The 19,516-nt window shown below is 39.0% G+C and overlaps 1 protein-coding gene across 1 annotated transcript in view; it reads left to right on the top strand.

Moving 5' to 3' along the window:
* The window catches only part of ST6GALNAC3 (ST6 N-acetylgalactosaminide alpha-2,6-sialyltransferase 3), a 112,463-nt gene extending 93,252 nt beyond the window's left edge, over window positions 1-19,211 (top strand). The window contains exon 3 of the mRNA XM_032217795.1: window positions 18,798-19,211. Coding sequence (XP_032073686.1) covers window positions 18,798-19,211 — 414 coding nt within the window. The remainder of the gene's footprint in view (window positions 1-18,797) is intronic.
* Window positions 19,212-19,516: the final 305 nt, after the last annotated feature.

The following is a 19,516-nucleotide window of genomic DNA, read 5'->3' as shown; positions in this document are numbered from 1 at the left end:
ACTTTTGAAATTAATTGCATTTCAAAAAATTAACTCATTGGGGTTTTACCTGCGTATTAAAAATGATATGTTATTTGGCTTTTAGTGATGACATATTAAATAAGAAACTCTGACTTCAATGAAGTTAAAATTCATTAGAAAGTTTGAACTTGGTTGTCTGAGCTCTAGTGACTGTATACAGGTAGTCCTTGACTTACAACCATTCATTTAGCAACTGTTCAAAGTTACAATGGCACTGAAAAAAGTGACAACAGGTTCTCGCACTTATGACCATTGCCACATGATCAAAACTCCCACACTTGGCAACTGTCATATATTTACAATGGTTGTAAGTTGAGGCCTACTTGTGTTTCTATTTTTTTAAGGTACAGTGACTACCTGTGCAATTTAATTATGCAAGGTTTTATTTCTTAAGCTTGTTCAGATCATAGAATAAATAATTGCAAGAAATAGATATTGGTATGGAAATATTGAAGTGATTTGTTTCCGCTGGGGGGGAAAAATCTGTTCTCTAAATTGATGACTTCCAAGTTGTTACTATTAAAGTACAGTTCCCTCCAGGTGTATTGGACTTCAGCTAAGGGATGGGGGAATGCAGCAGAAATCATGATCTGTTGCCTGGAGGCTATCAGGGCCTGAATGAGGAAAAACATGTTCAAATTCAATCCAAGTAAAAAAGAGTGGCCATTAATTCACCAGCTGACTTATTCTGGGATAATATTGACTTTGACAGAAGCATTTCCCCAGATGGAGTAGATGGTAACACAGGACCTTCTGGTTTCATAGCTCCGGCTGTAAGACAAGTAGAAATTATGACCAGGAAGACTTTTGCACAACTTTGGCTAGTGCATGGGGTTGCGGCATTATCTGGCTGGAACGAGAACAGTCACGAATGCCCTTGGCATCTGACAATTGGGTTGCTATTGTTCCCTTTACACGATGCTGCCTATGAAGAGCACCCAGAAGCTTTAGCTGCTTCAAAAAGCAATGGCCTATGACATGAAGCCTCCTGGGACCAAAAATGGGCCATTGGAGGTGCCGCACATGCATGTGCGTCTCCCGCATACACAGCAGAGACCTGAAAATCAGATGGCTGGCGAGAGGCGCACGCCCATGCATTGTGGAGCTGAACTAGGGCGATGGCTCGCGTGCTTGCAGAGAGGGCGCGTGTGCCATAGTTTCGCCATCACGGGCCTATGTGCACACTGGCTGTTTTGATGCTACCATATTATATTACTGCCGTGAAAACTGCACTGATTAGTTTCTGTTTCTGAGTACAGTTCAAGATGCAGGTTGCTGTCTGTAAAGCTTCGTGTGGATTGAGGCTCGGATTTCCAATAAATTAACTTTCCCAGATAGATTCTACCTAAGAAAAAAAAAAATCTAGGCAACTAAACAGCCCCCACTAAAGGCTTCTTCCTATTATGAGTACAGTGGGAGGGGATGTGATAGCAGACATTATTTGTGTTTCACTTAAACCCCTGAAGCCTTTAGAAGACTCCCATGGTCTTCTAAAGGCTAGTATAAACAGCTTAAAAAAAGACTTTGGGAATTATTAACACCAGTTTAGAAACAAGCTACTATGATTACCACCCAGCATGCCTAACTTGAAATTTATAATCTAAGTCTTGCCTTACAAAAACTAATGAATAAGCTTCTGTTATTCTGGTACCTATGCCAACCTGCTAAATTTCCTGCAGGGATCATGGTGGTGGGGCTTGCACTTATGCATTCCATTCTCAATCAAAATGTTTGATGGATGGGGTATCTTAATATTCAGGATCTAATTAACCAATTTAATTTGGATTGGAGGCTTTCCTGCCCAGGTGTTTATTTAATGAGATGTTCAGAAATTACTTTTTTGCTGGAGCTACCTGCAAATGCTAAAATTATAATAATGCTTCCAAAGCTCTTTGCCAAGTGCCAGTTTTCTCACAGACTAGGTATGTATTGGAAACTGCCTAAGATTCTGGGTTTTACTGGATATATGAATGGTGCCTCACATTCACTTAGAAAATATCTGGCCTAAGGACAGTCTCTGTGGAGAATGCTTTCCAGCATGGAAGCATTGTATCAGTGGTGGTTGGGCCTGGTGGCGTGCACATGGACATGCACAGCATGCACATGTATCTTAGCGCCTCCGCGATGCTGTGCGTGTGCGCAGAAGTGCCGAAAACTTAAAAGACTGGTAAGGAATTCAGGCAGGCGGGTGGTCCCTCCAGAGCACCGTACTGGAATGTATCCGGTGCTCCCGGCAGGCTCCGGTACGCCTGTACCGGAGCGTACTGCCTGCAACCCACCACTGCATTGTATATACATGATGGCATACATAGTATTTGTATGTTTGTTTGTTTATTTGTTGCATACTGATTGTCAGAATAGGGCCATTGCAGGAAGGATGTAATTATTCAGATTCAATATGGCAACAGAGTCAATCATATGTAGAACTCTTTAGAGCTCAACAGATGGTGTCAGTTTTGCATCTAAGTGGAGAGACACTTGAGAAGCAAGGTGCCAATTCTTTCTGAAGGGTCTCCGGGAACATCTGTCTGTGTGTGAGTACGAATGGTGTGTTTGAAACACCTACCAGGCTCAATAACCAAAATAGCTGATTATTTTGGTAGCCCAGAGAATAAAATCTGAAAAGCATGAATGATATGATAAACACTGGATCAAAGCTTCACCTTCATTCTGATGACAGCCATTACTGTGAGCTATATATTTTATTACATGTTTTGACACTTCAGGAAATAAAAAACATGCCTTTCCATCATGTGCATCTCTAACCTGTCCAGATGGCAGGAGCCCACAACTCACCCAGTACATTTAGTAAGTTACATTTCTTATCCTTTAATCATAAAAGAAGCTAAATGCCACCTTTGGATTTTTTTGCACAAGGAAAGGTGCTTTTTTTCCTTTGCTCTGCTTGCTTCAGGCCATAACATATGGTTTCTCCCATGAGGAAGACTGTCTCTTCTACTCAGTTTTATGTTCTCTGAAGTTACTGCTTTTGGTTCTCTTACCTTCAGTCAAACAATTAAAAATTTACTTTATCAAGCATGAGAAGAGTACAGAGAGGAAAATAACTTCTCTCCTTTAATGCCCTAATTTTGCCCATGACTTTCTTTGAAATGTTAGACTGTGTAAGTGTGTTAACTGAGGGAGAATCAAGTATTCTCTCTGCTAAAACATTAAATTCCAAAAGACATTTACATTTACATTTATTAACATGTAAACCCTAAGAAAAGCACCCACATGAATCTATAGTTGTCCATGTTTTTCTCAAAACATACATATTTTATATCTTTTTCCTAACATATGGGTATTTATAAGCAACGTTTTAAATAAACACTTCTTTGAGTGTGATTTCTTACTTTGAGGCAAATTCTTATTTTTTAAAAATGATTTAATACACATTTTGAATACATTTGGTATTCCCAGCTTTGTGTGAAATTGTAAAGCCAAGCAATGCTTCAAAGATAGATAGATTACATTTTGGATGATCTTGTTATTTTTAGAGGGAAATGTGTGATGGAATTGTTTTGCATCCTGATGGCTTATCAAAGGCCTGGTAATATTTATCTTATTCCAACCATCCCAAACCTTTCTCTTTGCTCCAAGGTGCCTTATACAATTTCCCCCTTCTTCCTTCTATCCAAACACATGGTGCTGTCTGTCATAATCCAACATCATTGAACATTTCAGCTTCTCATCCATTATTTTCTGCCAGTACCAATCACTCCTTCTCAAGATTTTCTTCTTCATAGTCACAAATCCTGGATCTCTTGCTTGGTAGCCCCCACCCCCTGAGGCAAGTATGTGTGAGAAACAATACAGGTAGTCCTCAATTTACAACCACAATTGGCATCAGAACTTCTGTCACTAAGTGAAGTGCTTGCTAGATGAGTTTTATGATCAATTTTGCTTCAGTTGTTAAGCAAATCATCACGTTGTTGTAAATGGAATCTCATAGTTGTTAAGCAAATCCCCCATTGACTTTTTCTTTTCAGAAGCCAGCTGGCAAAGTTTCAAATGGTGATTACACGACCCCAGGATACTGCAACTGTCATAAATACATGCCAGTTGCTAAGTGCCTAAATTTTTATCATGTGACTATAGAGATCCTGTGTGAATGTAAGTATCAGGACACTTAACATAAGTCACTTTTTTCCAGCAACATTATAATTTCGAATGGTCATGAGGTTATAAATTGTAAGTTGTCACTAGTGGTTGTAAATTGAGGACTATTTGTATCCTGAACTACCAGTAATAGTGGATTTACAGAAATTTATTTTAATATATTACTCATATGTTATAGCATTATTAGTTCACATGATGTTGTTGACTCTATTCAGATAGGCGTTCTAAGTCCCAACTTCTCTTTAAGTTGTTACCTTTTTTATATAGGAATTAAAATTCTATTCTCTTGGGAGAGAGATTTGAGTGAAATTTTAACAGTCAACACTGCTTTATCCCTTTTAAACATCAGTCATTAAGATATCAGCGACAATTAGCAATGCAATTTTAGTTGCAAATTGAAAGCAGGAGTAGGTTGGACAACCAAAATGTTGACCTTGCTCTCGCTTGTCTATATTCCACTAAATTCAAATGGGAAATGCAAAAACAGATTATAGTGATTGGGAGCTTTAAATCATTGATGTTTTCCTATATGTAATAACATCACATTTATTCTGTGTGTTGTTTATAAACAGCTGTTTCTTGTTGCATGGAGGCGAGAAGAATTCTAGGGTCTTCATTGTGTAACATAGTGCCTAAGAAAGGTTTACATGGTACATGTTGGAAACATATTGTGCTACCCTGTGAGATACCAGAAGCGAGAAACTATTTTGATCTCTCCTGTTGAGAATCATTCACAATTCAGTCCATGTACTAACATTATGTTCTTTCTCACCATGTACCCTTCAGCTGCAACTGACATTCTACCTCCTGGTGTTTTGTGCTCTTCATCAACATAACATGCCTGGCACAGAAAGAAATCTGTCTCCTTGCCCGATTTCTCAAGCATATTAAATGCTCTCACTAATAATCACATGTAAAACTGTAAGGCAATGTTCTCGTAATAGGACAATCTTCAAAGACCCTCCAAACTGAACTACTAATAGCTCACTGGACCCAGCATGCAGCAGCTAAGTGGCGCTAAGTATTTTAGAGCAACATTCTTGCAAGCAAATTAAAGAAAATGACTAAAAAGCTTAAAGTAGAGTGGGAGATTGGATGGCATCTGTCCCATGTGGAAGGCTGATTACTTTTTGTGTTGCCCACTTAGTGCAATTTGATGGAATGGCTTCTCATTCAAATGCCATATTATTGTTGGCTGCAAGCAAACAGTTGTGCAATACTAATGAGGGGCAGGTGAACAGCATGGTGGTTTTTAAGACGAATGGCCTCTTGGCTTCAACATGCAGCATTCATTTGGAATGACTCCCAGTTCTTGAACTAATACTGTGCAGTATTATCCCAATGTGCTCTCTCTCTCTCCCTCTCTCTCTCTCTCTCTGTGTGTGTACTTTCAAAATGAATTGGAGAGTCTCTTTGCTATTTTCCACTGTTTAGCCAAGGCCTCTAATGAAATGAGTAGCATTCTCAAAAGTGATTTTTCTAACAGTCAAGAAAGGAACAGATTGGCTTTCAATGGCATGCTCACTCTGACAGCTACATAAGGAGAGTCTAGAAAAATGAAATTCACTATCCAAATTAGGAAGGGATGTTATTTTGGTGCACTTTGGGAAAAGTCAGTATGGGTGACATCAATGATGGGGTGTGGGCATATAGGACTATCTAGACTAGAGGACTGAAACAATGGAATTGTCATAATGTTTCTTAATTTTCTGAGGTAATGAGGATAGAAAAGTAGGGTAATTGAGAAGTATAGACACATTTAGTATGACCAGCCTTCCATGGTCTGCCTTAATTGTACACAAAACATCAAAGTCTTCATAGATACATCAGTAAATGTATCCTTCCATTGAACAAATGCAAATGTTGCAAAACCCACAAACATTTATTTATTTATTTATTTATTTAGTTTAGTTTAGTTTAGTTTAGTTTAGTTTAGTTTAGTTTAGTTTAGTTTAGTTTAGTTTAGTTTAGTTTAGTTTAGTTTAGTTTAGTTTAGTTGGTCTTGTATGCCGCCCACTCCCAAAGGACTCCGGGCGGCTTACAATAGACAAGGGAAGGGGATAAATAGACACAACAACACTTTAAAAAAACACAACATTCACAATTTCCGTGGGGCTGGATATTTCACAAGCCTATTTATTTATTTATTTATTTATTTATTTATTTATTTATTTATTTATTTATTTATTTATAAATAAGACTGTTCTTGTTATATACAATAGTCTGGGAAGCTCATAAAATAATAATAATTTTAAAAATACAAAGGTAGAAATAAATAATCTCATGCAGTGCAAAAGAAACACCACTTTTCCCACCTTGGCACCCCTTCATCTTCAGATCAACTCCACAATAAAATGCATTAGATGGAGAAAGGAAGTTTAACCTTTGTCCTTCCGTGGTCCAGATGAAAATAATTCATCCTAAAATTCTGTTTGTATTGGGAGGAAATAAGATTTCTGAATTTCCTCTCACTGCAAATAGCTCCATAGGATTGATTTTCTTTTTAGGACTGCAGAGTGTAGGAAAGGTTTAAATGAGCTTCCTATATCTGCTGTGATCTTTACAATTATTTCTCCTCTCTGCAGCTATTTGCTGATTAACATTAGATACAAAGATATATTGTGATATAACATATCCAACTTAGCACTACAGGTGCTACATGAATCTGACTTCCCCATTGACTTTGCTTGTCAGAATGCAAAAGGAGCTCTGGGACACTCCAACCATCATAAATATGACTCAGTTGTCAAGCATCTGAATTTTGATCACATGATCAAGGGCATGCTTCAAGACCAAGACTGTAAGTGTGAAAGACAGAAATAAATCACTTTTTTCAATGCTGTCGTAATTTTGAACGGTCACTAAACAAACTGTTATAAGTCAAGTATTACCTGTATTCTGACCTACTTTATATGATCCAGTAACATGCTATTAGAATAGAAAATGAGAGCTGAGGAGTAATTTCAGTGGAATATACATTTCCCATGTATGTTTTGATTTTCTGTTTTATGTAGGCTTATTGGCCAGATATCAACTGCATATTGTTTTCTTGATATGAATCTTATTAAAATAAGAGTCTACCCTACTGCACTTTAATCATAATTTGCTTTGTGACCACTGCTTTGCAAAAGACCATAATTTTGAATTTGTTTTGAGAACTGAAACCCTGCTGGCAGTTTTCTTATTTTTAAATAACTTCCAAATGGACATCAAATTTTATGAAGATGGAGATTCTTCCCACAGCACGAAGCTTGCTTGCTGTATGTTGAAAAAATATGGGAATCAGGGGACTGAAAGTCTCGTAAAAATAACCAGATTGAGCTTTTTGTGTATAAGTGTATGTGTCATGGTGCTTATACAATGGAATTTTATATAGCGCTTCTGAGAGCTGCATTAAATTGGGCCATCTGGTTTTCTCCTCTGTAAAGGCTTAGCTGTAGAAAGCCATAATTTCTGGATCAAAGCGGCTCGGTTAATTATTCCTGAAACACAAGAAAATTAATATACATATTTTGTTTCCTTAGAAAGCACAGGAAGACAAAGAAAGCAATGTCAGCCACTTAATGACTCTTTTGTACCTTTCCACCGAGAGGCCTCAAAAGAACATCAAGAAAAATCAAGGCAAATGCTATTCCCAGCTGGTATCATTAAGCATCTTGTATTCTCCAGAAAGTGGGGAGGGGGAAAACCTCTGTTGGTATTCTGGAAGGGCTGAAGAATAAATAAAATATGTATCTCTGGAGCCTTGGTACCTGCTTTATTAGAATTCAGACAAATTGGATAATTACAAGAGAAGCTCAACTTAGAGGACTCAATTAATATGTGGTATGACTTGTTAAAAGTTGCTCTTTCCAAACAAAGGAGTTGTTTTTGAATTGCAAATGAAAAGTACGATCCATCAATAAGATAGCAGGTCAATCGAGGAATTTTGGCTTTCCTGGGTATTCATTATAATTTCTTCATGACATTAGTTTCAATATGTAGAACATGTCATTGGAAGGAGAATCTGCTGTCCAGAAAACCAGAGAAGGGTAGGTCCAGGGGTGGGTTTCAACCGGTTCGCGGCGGTCCCCGCAAACCGGTTGGTCAGCGAACCCGGAAGTAAGTAACTTACGGGAACGGCGAAGGGCCCATCCGCGCTCCTTACCGGTCTTTGAAGGCTTCTGCGCTTCCACGCAGGCGCATGGCACATACAGCGCCTGCGCAAGTCTCCACGAGCAGCTGGAGCATCGCGCAGGTGCTAAGATGCATACGTGAACTGCGTGCGTGCACGAGGACGCCGCCAGCCCCATTCCAACTGAACCGGTTGGAATGGGATTAGCAACCCACCACTGGGTAGATCCCTGCTAATCTTTGAGATCAAAACAACATTTTCCTGTACTGGAAATCATACTAAAAACAATTCTTCAGCCACAAGGGAGTAAATACATAGCAACTATTAGCAAGGACCAGTTAGTTTGACCTTTTTCAGCTTGGTTGTATTCATTATTTAATGGGGATAACCTTTGTTTCTGAGCTACTTCAGTGCAAATGCAAAGATTTAATCATTGGGACTGTTTAATAAGTGACCTTTTATTACATAGCTATTTCTTTCCTACAGTAACCACATTGTTTTTGAAGCCCTAATTCACCATTTAATTATGCTTTCTATTGACCAAAGGCTTTTTTGGAAAATGGAAAGGTCAAATACTGCATTGTTCGTCATTGATTAAAATACATTCCTATGCATATGTCACGAGTGAGGTTTATATGGGATTGTATCTTTGAAATGTATACTGTGTTGAATTGATCAGAATTACAGGATCTTAAATAGTTATGCTAAGCTACATAGTTATATATACAGATAATCTTTGATTTACAATCACAATTGAGCCCGAAATTTGTGTTGCTAAGTTGTTAAGTGAGTTTTGCCCCATTTTACACTCCTTTTGGCCACAGTTGTTAAGTGAATCACTGCAATTGTTAAGTTAGTGAACTGGTTCTTCACTGAAAGTTGGCTTTCCCATTGACTTTGTTTGTCAAAAGGTGACAAACATGAGCCTGGGACACTATGAGCCAGTTGCCAAACATCCGAATTTTGATCCATGGGAATGCTACAAGAGTCGTGAGTGTGAAAAACAGTCATAAGTCACCTTTTTAGTGCCATTGTAAGCTTAATGGTCACTAAATGAATGATTGCAAATCAAGGATTACCTGTGAAATAATTTGAAGACACCAGAGGTGATATTCAACCAGTTCAGATCAGTTCTGGAGAACTGATAGTGGAAATTGTGAGTAGTTTGGAGAACAAGCAAATATCACTTCTGGCTGGCCCTGCTCCATCTATTTGCTGCTTTCCAAATCCCAGCTGATCTTCTTTTGTTGCCCTGCACAGGAGAACAGAGCTGGAAAGCAGGTTAGTGGGGTGGGGAGAGAATGGGGATTTTGCAATAACCTTTCCCAGGAGTGGGGAGGCAATGGAGATTTTGCAGTATCCTTCTCCTGCCACGCCCACCAAGCCATGCCATAAACACCAAGCCATGCCCACAGAACTGATAGTAAAAATTTTTGAATCCCACTACTGGAAGACACTCCAAAGCAGGGGTGTCAAACTCACAGCCCATGGGCTAGATGCGTCACACACTGACCATGTCCACCCAAGTTTAGCTAAGCGGGGGGAGTCATGATACATCATGTGATAACAATGTGACACCAAAAGTTTGACACCTCTGCTCCAAAGCATTTTAAGTAAGTGATAAATCTTGATCAGTCAGCATTTTTCCCTGGAGAATCAGGGGAAAATTTAACTTTGACAAGCTTAGCTGATGTGGTAGAAAAGCAGGAACAGTAAGTAACTTTGGCTTGAACAGAGAGCCATAAAGATGAGTGTCCTGATGAGAATTTGCATTCATTTCCACTCAGCTATCTAAACTTGTTTCTTAAGAACAAATCAAACAAACTAGGGCATAATGGCCTACCCTATGGGGACATTCACCACAGTGATCTCAACATGCAGATCATATTTTGTACAAGAATGAGACTCCGTCCTGTGCTTTATGAGTTTTGCACAGGAAGAAAACAATTGTTTATTTTTCTATGATGGAAATTGGCATTTTGCGTTGGTCCATGCAATACTTGGAAATCACTTTCTTACTTCTTGTTTTCTGTTAGAATTTGTTGAACAATTTGGACACTTTAGAAAAAATGATCAATCATGCAATTAAAAGTACTGTCTTAAGAACAATCTCAGTACTATTTCTTTTTAAAATAATTGTAATCATTCCATTTTGGAATAAACAATGTCATGCAAAGGACTGAAAGGAGTAAGAAGATAGTGTGCAACCTTCCTCCCCCCAGGACAAGATTTTTTTTTAAAAAGTAATACATATATGGAAACAAATCAACTTTATACTAGCACATATAAGAAAACTCCCAGAAAGTGGGCTGAGGATGGGCAGGGAGTATTTTAAAACATGATAATTGAAGAGGAAATGTATGTTTCAGTCTCATCTGGTAAAACCCATTAGTCCTTCAATTAAGCAATCTACAAGTTCAGGCAATTCACAATTAATGAATTCACTACTGAATTCTCTTGTAATGAATGCTGGAATGTTGCTTACTTAATTTTTAAAACTCTGAATCTTATCCATTTTTTTTCCTGGCAGTAAACCTGATTAACATTGGAATCTTCCTATTCTGATTTGCATTTTGTGGTCTACCTCTACATACTATTCTATCTTTGCAAACCCTCCTTGTCTTTACTACCTCCATACTGGATGGTCTTTTGTTTATAAAACTTCTAACCTTTCTTTTGAGGATCTCACTGGTTTCTTTAAACCACAATTCTCTTCTCTTGATCCAGTCATTTCTTTTTTGTTTTGTAATTTGATCTTTATTCACTTTTGCCATATGAGCAAACCATACTCATGTGCATTTCCTATACTGTTACTTTATATATCTACTTTTATTCATTATTATTTCTTCCTCCCCCTCTCTTCTTTCTCCCTTCTTCCTCTTTTTTCTTCTTCACACATTCCTTAAGTATCCATTACAACTACATGCAATTTAGATCATGTTTTTTCAAACGGATCCAACTTTTAGTTCTATATAACAAAATGATGAGAACTTATACACAACCAGTTTTTCCTTTCAACAAACATTAATTTCTTACAGCGGATCACGTGCTACCAACTTCCCTGTTTCCCTGAAAATAAGACCTCCCCGGATATTAAGCCCAATTGGGCTTTTGGGGGCATGCACTAAAATAAGCCCTTCCCTGAAAATAAGCACTTCCTAAAAATATTACAACAGAGCAGCAGCCATGGGGTGACCACACTTGCTGCACCTGAAAAATAATAAGACCTCCCCCAATATAACACCAAGGGGTTATTTCAGGGGTCAAGGGGAAGCACGGTAACATTCTACCAGCATTTGCAAGTCTTAATTTTTTTCCATTCATTTTTCATTTTTTATTGAACTAATATTAGGCATACAAATGAATTTACTTCATGTGCCTAATATGCATTATATGATTGTATGATATGCAAATGTTCAGATGTTTTCCTGTCAAATGAAACAACCTTAATCTTTGATACATTATTTTGAGCTGTATAATTATTGCTCATTGTGTCATGCAAACTATCTGAAGTTTACTGCAAAGCATTCTCATTCTCTGCCAACACAACATGGTTTTCACAGAAAGGCAAATGCACATTCACATCCTCCCAGTCAACATGCTACCACAAACATTTCCCATATATTTATCCATACAATATCTTAAATGATTACAGATCCATTACATTTCCTTGATCTATTTCCTACTAACTGAATGACTGTGGAAGCAAATTACATCATATTTTAACAATTGTCCAGTTATACCATCAATACTTGTCGCTCTACCATTTTTCAATATACTCCCAGCATTTATTACTTCCTTTTCATCAGTGGTTTCGTGGACCCTAATATTTATTGCCTTCATTTCAACTTCACTCATTGACATATCAATATCACTCCTGTACAAAGTCTAAAATACTCCTTCCAGCATTCTCTCACTTCAGCTTCATTGCAAATCAATTCATCATTTTTTACTTTAAAGTCCATTCACTATACTGGAGGCATCTGGTTTAGCAATTTTCACCCACCCCAAGACAATTTTTTATTTCCATGAAAATTGCTTGGTATTTTCTCTGCCTATTTTAATATTAGCCAATCACTGCTCTCTTTGACTGCATTCTTTGCAACAATCTTTTTTTTTCTTTTTATACAGCCATACAATCTCTCTCATCTGTTGTAGTGATTATTCTCTTACATGCGGTTTTCTTCATCTGTAGTTTCTTTCAAATTTCACCAAACACTCCTTTTCATATTTCTCATGCATTTCTGTGGCACTTGGATAGATAAAAGGATAGAGATACATAAATACAATTTCTTCTGTCTCAAGCATATTGCATATATTGTTTTATTACATCCATTTTCCATTCAGAGAATTGGGTGATTAATCTTTTTTCTACTACTTTTTCATATATTATTTATATACATTTTTCCTGCAATCATTTTACTTTCACTCTCATTTCTTCTTTCATTGTGTTTCAACTCTATTTTTCCCCAAGATTCCTTCTTGACATTAAGAAACAATCTGAGTCGCATTTAAAAATCTCTGATCATCTTACATCCTGTATTTTCTCAATCTTTTATCGGTCACCTCAACCATGCTTTTAAAATTATATTTGTTCCATTGCCATGAATATGTACAATGAGACCTATGCTTAAACCACACAATATATTCCAAACAAGTATAAGCAAAGGGTTTGTAAGCTGATATTTGACAGAAATCATCACTCTCGTTCACTGTGGAATCTACAAATGGCCCAATCATTTTTTTCTGCCCTCTTGGGTCTCATTCCCAACCATTTATTCATGTTGCCTAGCAAAATGTTTTGCCTTGAACCAGATTCATTCATAAAATTGTGGAATAGTTATCAGAACTCTAATCTGGTTCTTCCATTTGCACCATTCACTGGAGCAGAACATGTGACTTTCTTCAATTATTTGTGCTTCTATATATATATATATCTACCACAACCCATTTATATTTATATATAAACCCGTGCACATAGCTTAATACTTTCACTCATAATTAAAACTATGCCTTCCCTATTTTGCATCTCTTTTCAACTCCATTCCACAAGACTACTTTTATTTATCTATCAGTTAGTATGTCTTTCCAGTTTCTCTTGTTTTACAGGTACACATCACAACTATTTTTCATTCATTCGTTCCATTTGTTAATTTATTATCTTTACCATGTATTCTTACTTGACTGTAGGAAATAGTCAAGGAAGATGGCCTTCACTATGATATGCAGGAAGTTTTACCTAAGGAAAAAGGGCTGAAACATTAAATTTTGAAAAAGGACGTGACATTCAGTAGTGGCTAGAGGCAGCAGTGGGATTCTCTTATGTTTACACTGGTTCACCACTGTGAATGTGTGCATACTCGCATCATGTGCATACCTTCTGTGCATGTGTGCTTTGCTTGCACATGTGGTGTGAACGCATATGTGCGACCTTGAAAATGTTACATAGGGTGTTTTGGAGCCAGGGCGCAGTTCGCCATTACCAGTTCAGGTGAGCTGGTCCAAACCGGATGAATACCACCTATGTTCAGAAGGACTCCTCCCAGTTCACTGGATATTAGATGGAAGGGAGAAATAACACTTGTAGATGCATTGTAGCAGTGGTAGGATTTAGCCAATTCACATCTATTCGGGAGAACCTGTTGTTAACTTTCTAAGCAGCTCAGAGAACCGGTTGTTGGAAGAAATCTCCTTTTAGTTTTTCCCACTTTACAAGGCTAATCCTGTAAGGAAGGCAGGAAGGAAACATTCTGGTGTTATTTCTAGCCTAATCTTTATTGCCCTGCTTACAGAAACTGCCTCTCTGGTTAACCCTTATTACATTGTAACAGCTAAGGCGAAGCACCTATCAACCAGTGACATGCGGTGAAGCTTATGGCTGGTGAGGCAAAAAGAAAGAAAGTGGCTTTTGCCTGCCCCGCAGCAGCTATGTCCGAAATAGAGGTGTCCCGCGCCCCGCAGCTATGTCCGACCCAGCTGCAGGGCGTGGGACACCTCTATGTCAGACAGAAGCGGCGGGGCACTTTATTTTGGCTTTTGACCGCCCCGCAGGGCAAACACTTCCACCTTTCAGGCACCGGAGCTGCAGGCCACCAGGAGTACCCAGGTGAAGTGAGAGCTGCGGAGGCAAAAGGTTAAGAGGGGTGGTGGGTGTTCCAAGAGGCCCCCCTTCCCTTTTTGTGCTCCGCAAGCCAGGCCCGCAGCAGCAAGAGGCTCAGCTCCGCTTCTATCGCCCCTCTCTGCTCCAAAGAAGCTGGCCACATGTGAGTTTCCACAGCCCTTGTTCCATCTCCAAGCATCCCTGGGAGGAAATGGGCCAGCCCTGCTTCCCTCCCCAAACTTTCCGGGAACGGAGGACCCGCATTCTGCTCCCCCTTCCAAGCCCCGAGTGGACAGCCTCAGCTCCCGCCGCTTTCTCCCAGAGCTCCAGCAGGCCCGCCGCGGAGGAGCCTGGATGAGGCGGGAGCGAAAGCCACCTCCTGCTCGCTCCGCCGCCTCCTCCCAGGCCCGCCTGGCCTCTTCCTTGCCCTCCGGGGGCTGGGTGGGGGTTGGGAGCAGCTGGGCCCCCCTCGGCCAACGCTTCGGCTGTGGAGAAAGAGGTGCCTGTTGGGCTGAAAGTAGCGGAGCGGGCCCCGAGTCCAGCCCAGACCGGCGTCCAGGTCGCAGTGCTCCAGCCTCCCTTCCTTCAGCTCCCCCGTCCCCAGCCAGCCAGCCCACCCAGCCCATTCCTCCCCCAGCTCGGCAAGCTCCAGTGGTCTGGGCCTGGCAAAAGAAAGTGCCAGCCCGCCAGCAGAGGCGGGTAAAAGACCCACCTCTGCTGGCGGGCTGTCCCTCTCTTCTCAAACAAGCTGCCCTCCCTGCCTCTCCCCCTTTCCTCTCTTCTCAAACAAACTCTCTCTCAAATTGAGTTTGTTTGAGTGAAGTAAAGAAACAAACACACACACACACACACACACACACAAATTACTTACAATAAAATTAATTACTTACGTGTCATGGAGGATTTCAACTCTCCTCTTGTCTGCCATGATGAAAATGTAAAAAATGTAAAAAGAAAAAGGCAAAAGCTGCTGCTGCCAGTGTCCCCAATGGATGACTCTGCTTAACTGTTTAAAAAAAGCCTCTAAAAAAAGTGCCCTCTGCAGGAGGAGACGAGAGAATCACGTGCCTCCTTTGCATAAGGCATTTTTCGCTTTTTAACCCTTGCTTAATTCTGCTCAAGTGATCATAAAGATAGTCTAAAGGGCCATTTAGATCCGGTTTCCAGCTCCCTCCTCCCGCCAGTCCGCACATCAAGATGAAGAGCAAGAGGAGGAATTCTGGGAGTTGAAGTCCACAAGTCTTAAAGCTGTCAAGTTTGAACACCCCTGGGGTTTTTTTCTAAAGGGTTGGGGGTGTAACTTGACAGCTTTAAGACTTGGGTGCTTCAAATGCCAGTTTCTGAGCAAACATTTTGGTTGCTAAGCAAGAGCATTGTTAAGGGAGTTTCATCACATTTTACAAGTTGGCCACGCCCACCCAGTCACATGACTGGCAAGCCACTCCCACTTGGTCACATGGCTGGCAAGCCACTCCACCCAGTCACATGGCCAGCAAGCCACTCCCACAAAGCAGGCCACACCTACAGAAGAGGTCCTAAAAAAATTTGAAATCCACCACTGCATTGTAGCCAGTCTTAGTAATAGAGTTTTAGTTTTCATGTGGTTATTTTCCTTCACACAACTTCCATATGCCACATTGCCACCTTAATGGAATAAGTGGATGACCTGGTGGAACGAAGGGAAGAGATGCTGCCTAGGAAACGATCAGACATGAGAGGCAGGAGCCCCAAATGCCTTAATAATACAAGAAAGAACTTAGAAAGCACCCACCCTAATAACTCAAGCAGTTAAAAGTTAAGCAGTTACACTCAAGCTTTATACCATACTTCCAGACTTGCAAAATTCCATTAAGGTAAGCTTACAATAAATAAAGTAGAATTAGGGCATCTTTTGGAAACCTGACGCTCCTTTAGCTATGTTTCCTGGGAGACCTCACATCCCCAGATGGATACATAGATATCTATCCTTTCTTTGGTCAGTTAAAACTTTTTTGTAAGTCTTTAGTAAGACAGACAGCGGGTTACCCAATTTACTAGCATTTGTGCCATATGCAACATTGTCTTCTAAAATTAAGAGAATTTGGGCATATTTTGGCCAGCCATAACTGAAATTCAGTTTTACTCCAAGTATGCTCACACTATTTGAGTCAAGGCGGATCTGTAATCTAGAAACTGGCAAAGCATTTGCCTGCATTCCATGAACTTGTTTTAATATTAATACACATTGATACAAAGTATGTACTGGCACTGCAAATACTAATACACACTGAGATTGCATACTAATGGTGATAAAATATTTAAATTGAGAAATACCACTGACCATAAAAGATTGACAGGATCTATCTTGCTCATGTGAACTTTCAATGCTTCCCATTTCTTATCAAGGATATACATATTTCGTTCCTTTATGCCTCTATTAATAAATGTTTTATTTGTCAAAAATACTTTAGAAAAAAACATGAATTAATATATCTCAAGTTTTTAGTGTCAAAGCAGTACTGACTGCAAATCAATGAATATATGTAGAGAGCAATGTATTTGCTCTTCTTTGCAGTCCATTTTGGAATAGAAAAAGAGATTTTGAAACAAGCAAGGATAGAGATTTTAGGCAGTGTTCAGCGATGACATATGAAGAGAAAGAAATTTTGCTGGAGGCATTTCCATCCCATTATTAAATAGTTATGCAAACAAATGAGTTGACTCATTTTATCTCCCTTCAACATTTTTCACTTATTTTATTTTCTTAACTGCCTTCTTTCAATTAGATATATATAGTGCAGAAAAGAACAACAAATATGATAAGGATTCTGGAAGTTAAACCATATGATGAACAGTTGCAGGAACTAGGTATGAGAAGAGAAGGAGTAGGGATGAAATGATAGCAGTCTTCCAATATTTAAGGGGTTGTCCCAAAGAAGTAGTGGTCAACCTATTCTCCAAAGCACCTGAGGGCAGGACAGGTAGTAACAGGGGGAAGATTATTAAAAGAGATTCAACCTAGAATTAAGAAGAAATTTCCTGGCAGTGAGGGCAATTAATAAATGGGACAGTTTGCCTGCAGAGGTTATGGGTGCTCCAACTCTGGAGGTTTTCAAGAAGAGATTGGACAGCCATTTATCCTAAATGCCCTTGAGAATGGATTGGACTAGAAGACCTCCAAAGTCCCTTCCAACCCTGTTATTCTATATTCTAACTATCTACTTATCTGAATACCATATGGAACAAGGTTAGTTTTCTAATAATTGCATTATTCGAGATCTGGACTACATATTTTGAGAAATCTTGCACAGGATTGAAGTAATGTGCAAATAATTGAGGTTCAGGGGGTTTAGGTCAAAAATTATTTGATTGCCTCTGAATCAAATTTACTTTTTGGATTGAATCATCAAATCCCTTGCCTCCAAATTAATCCAATGACTCTATGGCTGGGTTTCTTATTTGCAGAAAGTTCCTTTTTTCTAAATTGAATTTGCTTTCCAAATCAGTTTGATTTCCTTAAATTATCTGATTTGGAAACCCAGTATAGTTCAGAAATCCAAATTGAATCAGTGATCCAAATTGATCCAAATTGAACTGACATTTGGATTGATGTATTGATATGCACAACCCACATTGCTTATCATCTCAGGATACCTTTCTTGTATCCATTCAACTTCCAACCTGCTGATCTTCGCTTTTCATTTTTTAAATGCACAAAGAGTATGCTTTAAGAAGAAGCCTAGGAAGCTTCTTTTATGCTCTATCTTAATCGTTCCACGATACTTTCTATTGGCCTTTCCTTTTCACTTACTCATCCCCTATAATTCTGCTCCTTTCATGTCGCAATTTCTTTCATCAAAATTCCCTTTGGCAGACTTTTATCTCTAGTATGCTGTTGTTGCTTCTTCCTGTTTTGCTCTTTCTAAATCTACTTTTGTGCACGCTGCAGTTTTCTCCAGCTATCCTTTTTGCATTACAATCAGGGCTGCAATTAGACAAGTGAACTACTTACCTTAAGCAGAAGATTCTGGCTGATGATAAAAAGATGCTGAAAAAGAGAATGTTATCTCAGAGTTTACTCGGTGCCCTCTAAATTAAAGCCATTGCTGGCTTTTGCATTATAATCATCCATAAGCTAACTAAAATAAAAAAACATATTTTTTGATCTGATCTAAAAGTCACCAAAAAGTGAAGGAAAGCACATGTTCTAGAAAGGCATGAGTATCCTATAGAAAAGTTTGGCCGCTGATACTCATTGATATAACTCCTGTTAGTGATGGATCAGAGATCTTTGGTGGGTACTTATTCATGCATAGAATCCATATAACTTGATATTTGGTGGGTACTTATTCATGCATAGAATCCATATAACTTGATTCCAGATCTTTAGATCCTCTACTCCCCAATTGCTTCCAAGTGTCATGTAAAATTGATTGACTGTTTCCCCCGCTTCCTTTCCAACAGCCTCTGCAGCTGGAGTGTGATCTCTGTGCCATTATTTCAAACTCCGGTCAGATGACAGAACAGAAAGTAGGATCTGAAATTGACCAGGCTTCCTGTATATGGAGAATGAATAACGCTCCCACCAAGGGCTATGAAGAAGATGTTGGAAAAAGGACAACAATAAGAGTTGTCTCCCATACTAGTGTCCCTCTTTTGCTGAAGAACGCAGACTACTTTTTCAAGGAAACCAATAGTACAATTTATGTCATCTGGGGACCTTTCCGAAATATGAGAAAAGATGGAAGCGGCATTGTATATAATATGCTGAAGAAGACTGTGGACAGTTATCCTGAGGCCAAAATCTATGTGACCACTGAAAAACGCATGAGCTACTGTGATGAGATATTTAAAAAAGAAACTGGGAAGGATAGGTAAGTCCTACATTGCAGATCAAAATAATTATTTCACCAATTTAACAAGAAAGTGCTATGTTGGGGGTTTTATCTGTACATGTAACTAATAAATCAGTCTCTCAAATTAGTATTTTAAAAAGATACACTCTTTTGGCAGGTGTTTTTGCACTTGACTATAAAAAGTCCAGCACATTATCTTCTAATTGACCTTTTCTTTCTTTTTGGCTAAGATCCTCAAACATACATGTTTATACAAAGGATTTTAATACTGTATGTTTACTTAACTCCATTTGCTTAAGGTGCCAATTTCCCTGCTTTAAAATTTGC

The sequence above is a fragment of the Thamnophis elegans genome, chromosome 5 (genome assembly GCF_009769535.1).
Source record: "Thamnophis elegans isolate rThaEle1 chromosome 5, rThaEle1.pri, whole genome shotgun sequence".
Classification (NCBI taxonomy): Eukaryota; Metazoa; Chordata; class Lepidosauria; order Squamata; family Colubridae; genus Thamnophis; species Thamnophis elegans.
The sequence above is the reverse complement of the archived record's forward strand: the minus strand, read 5'-3'. Positions and strand labels throughout refer to the sequence as shown.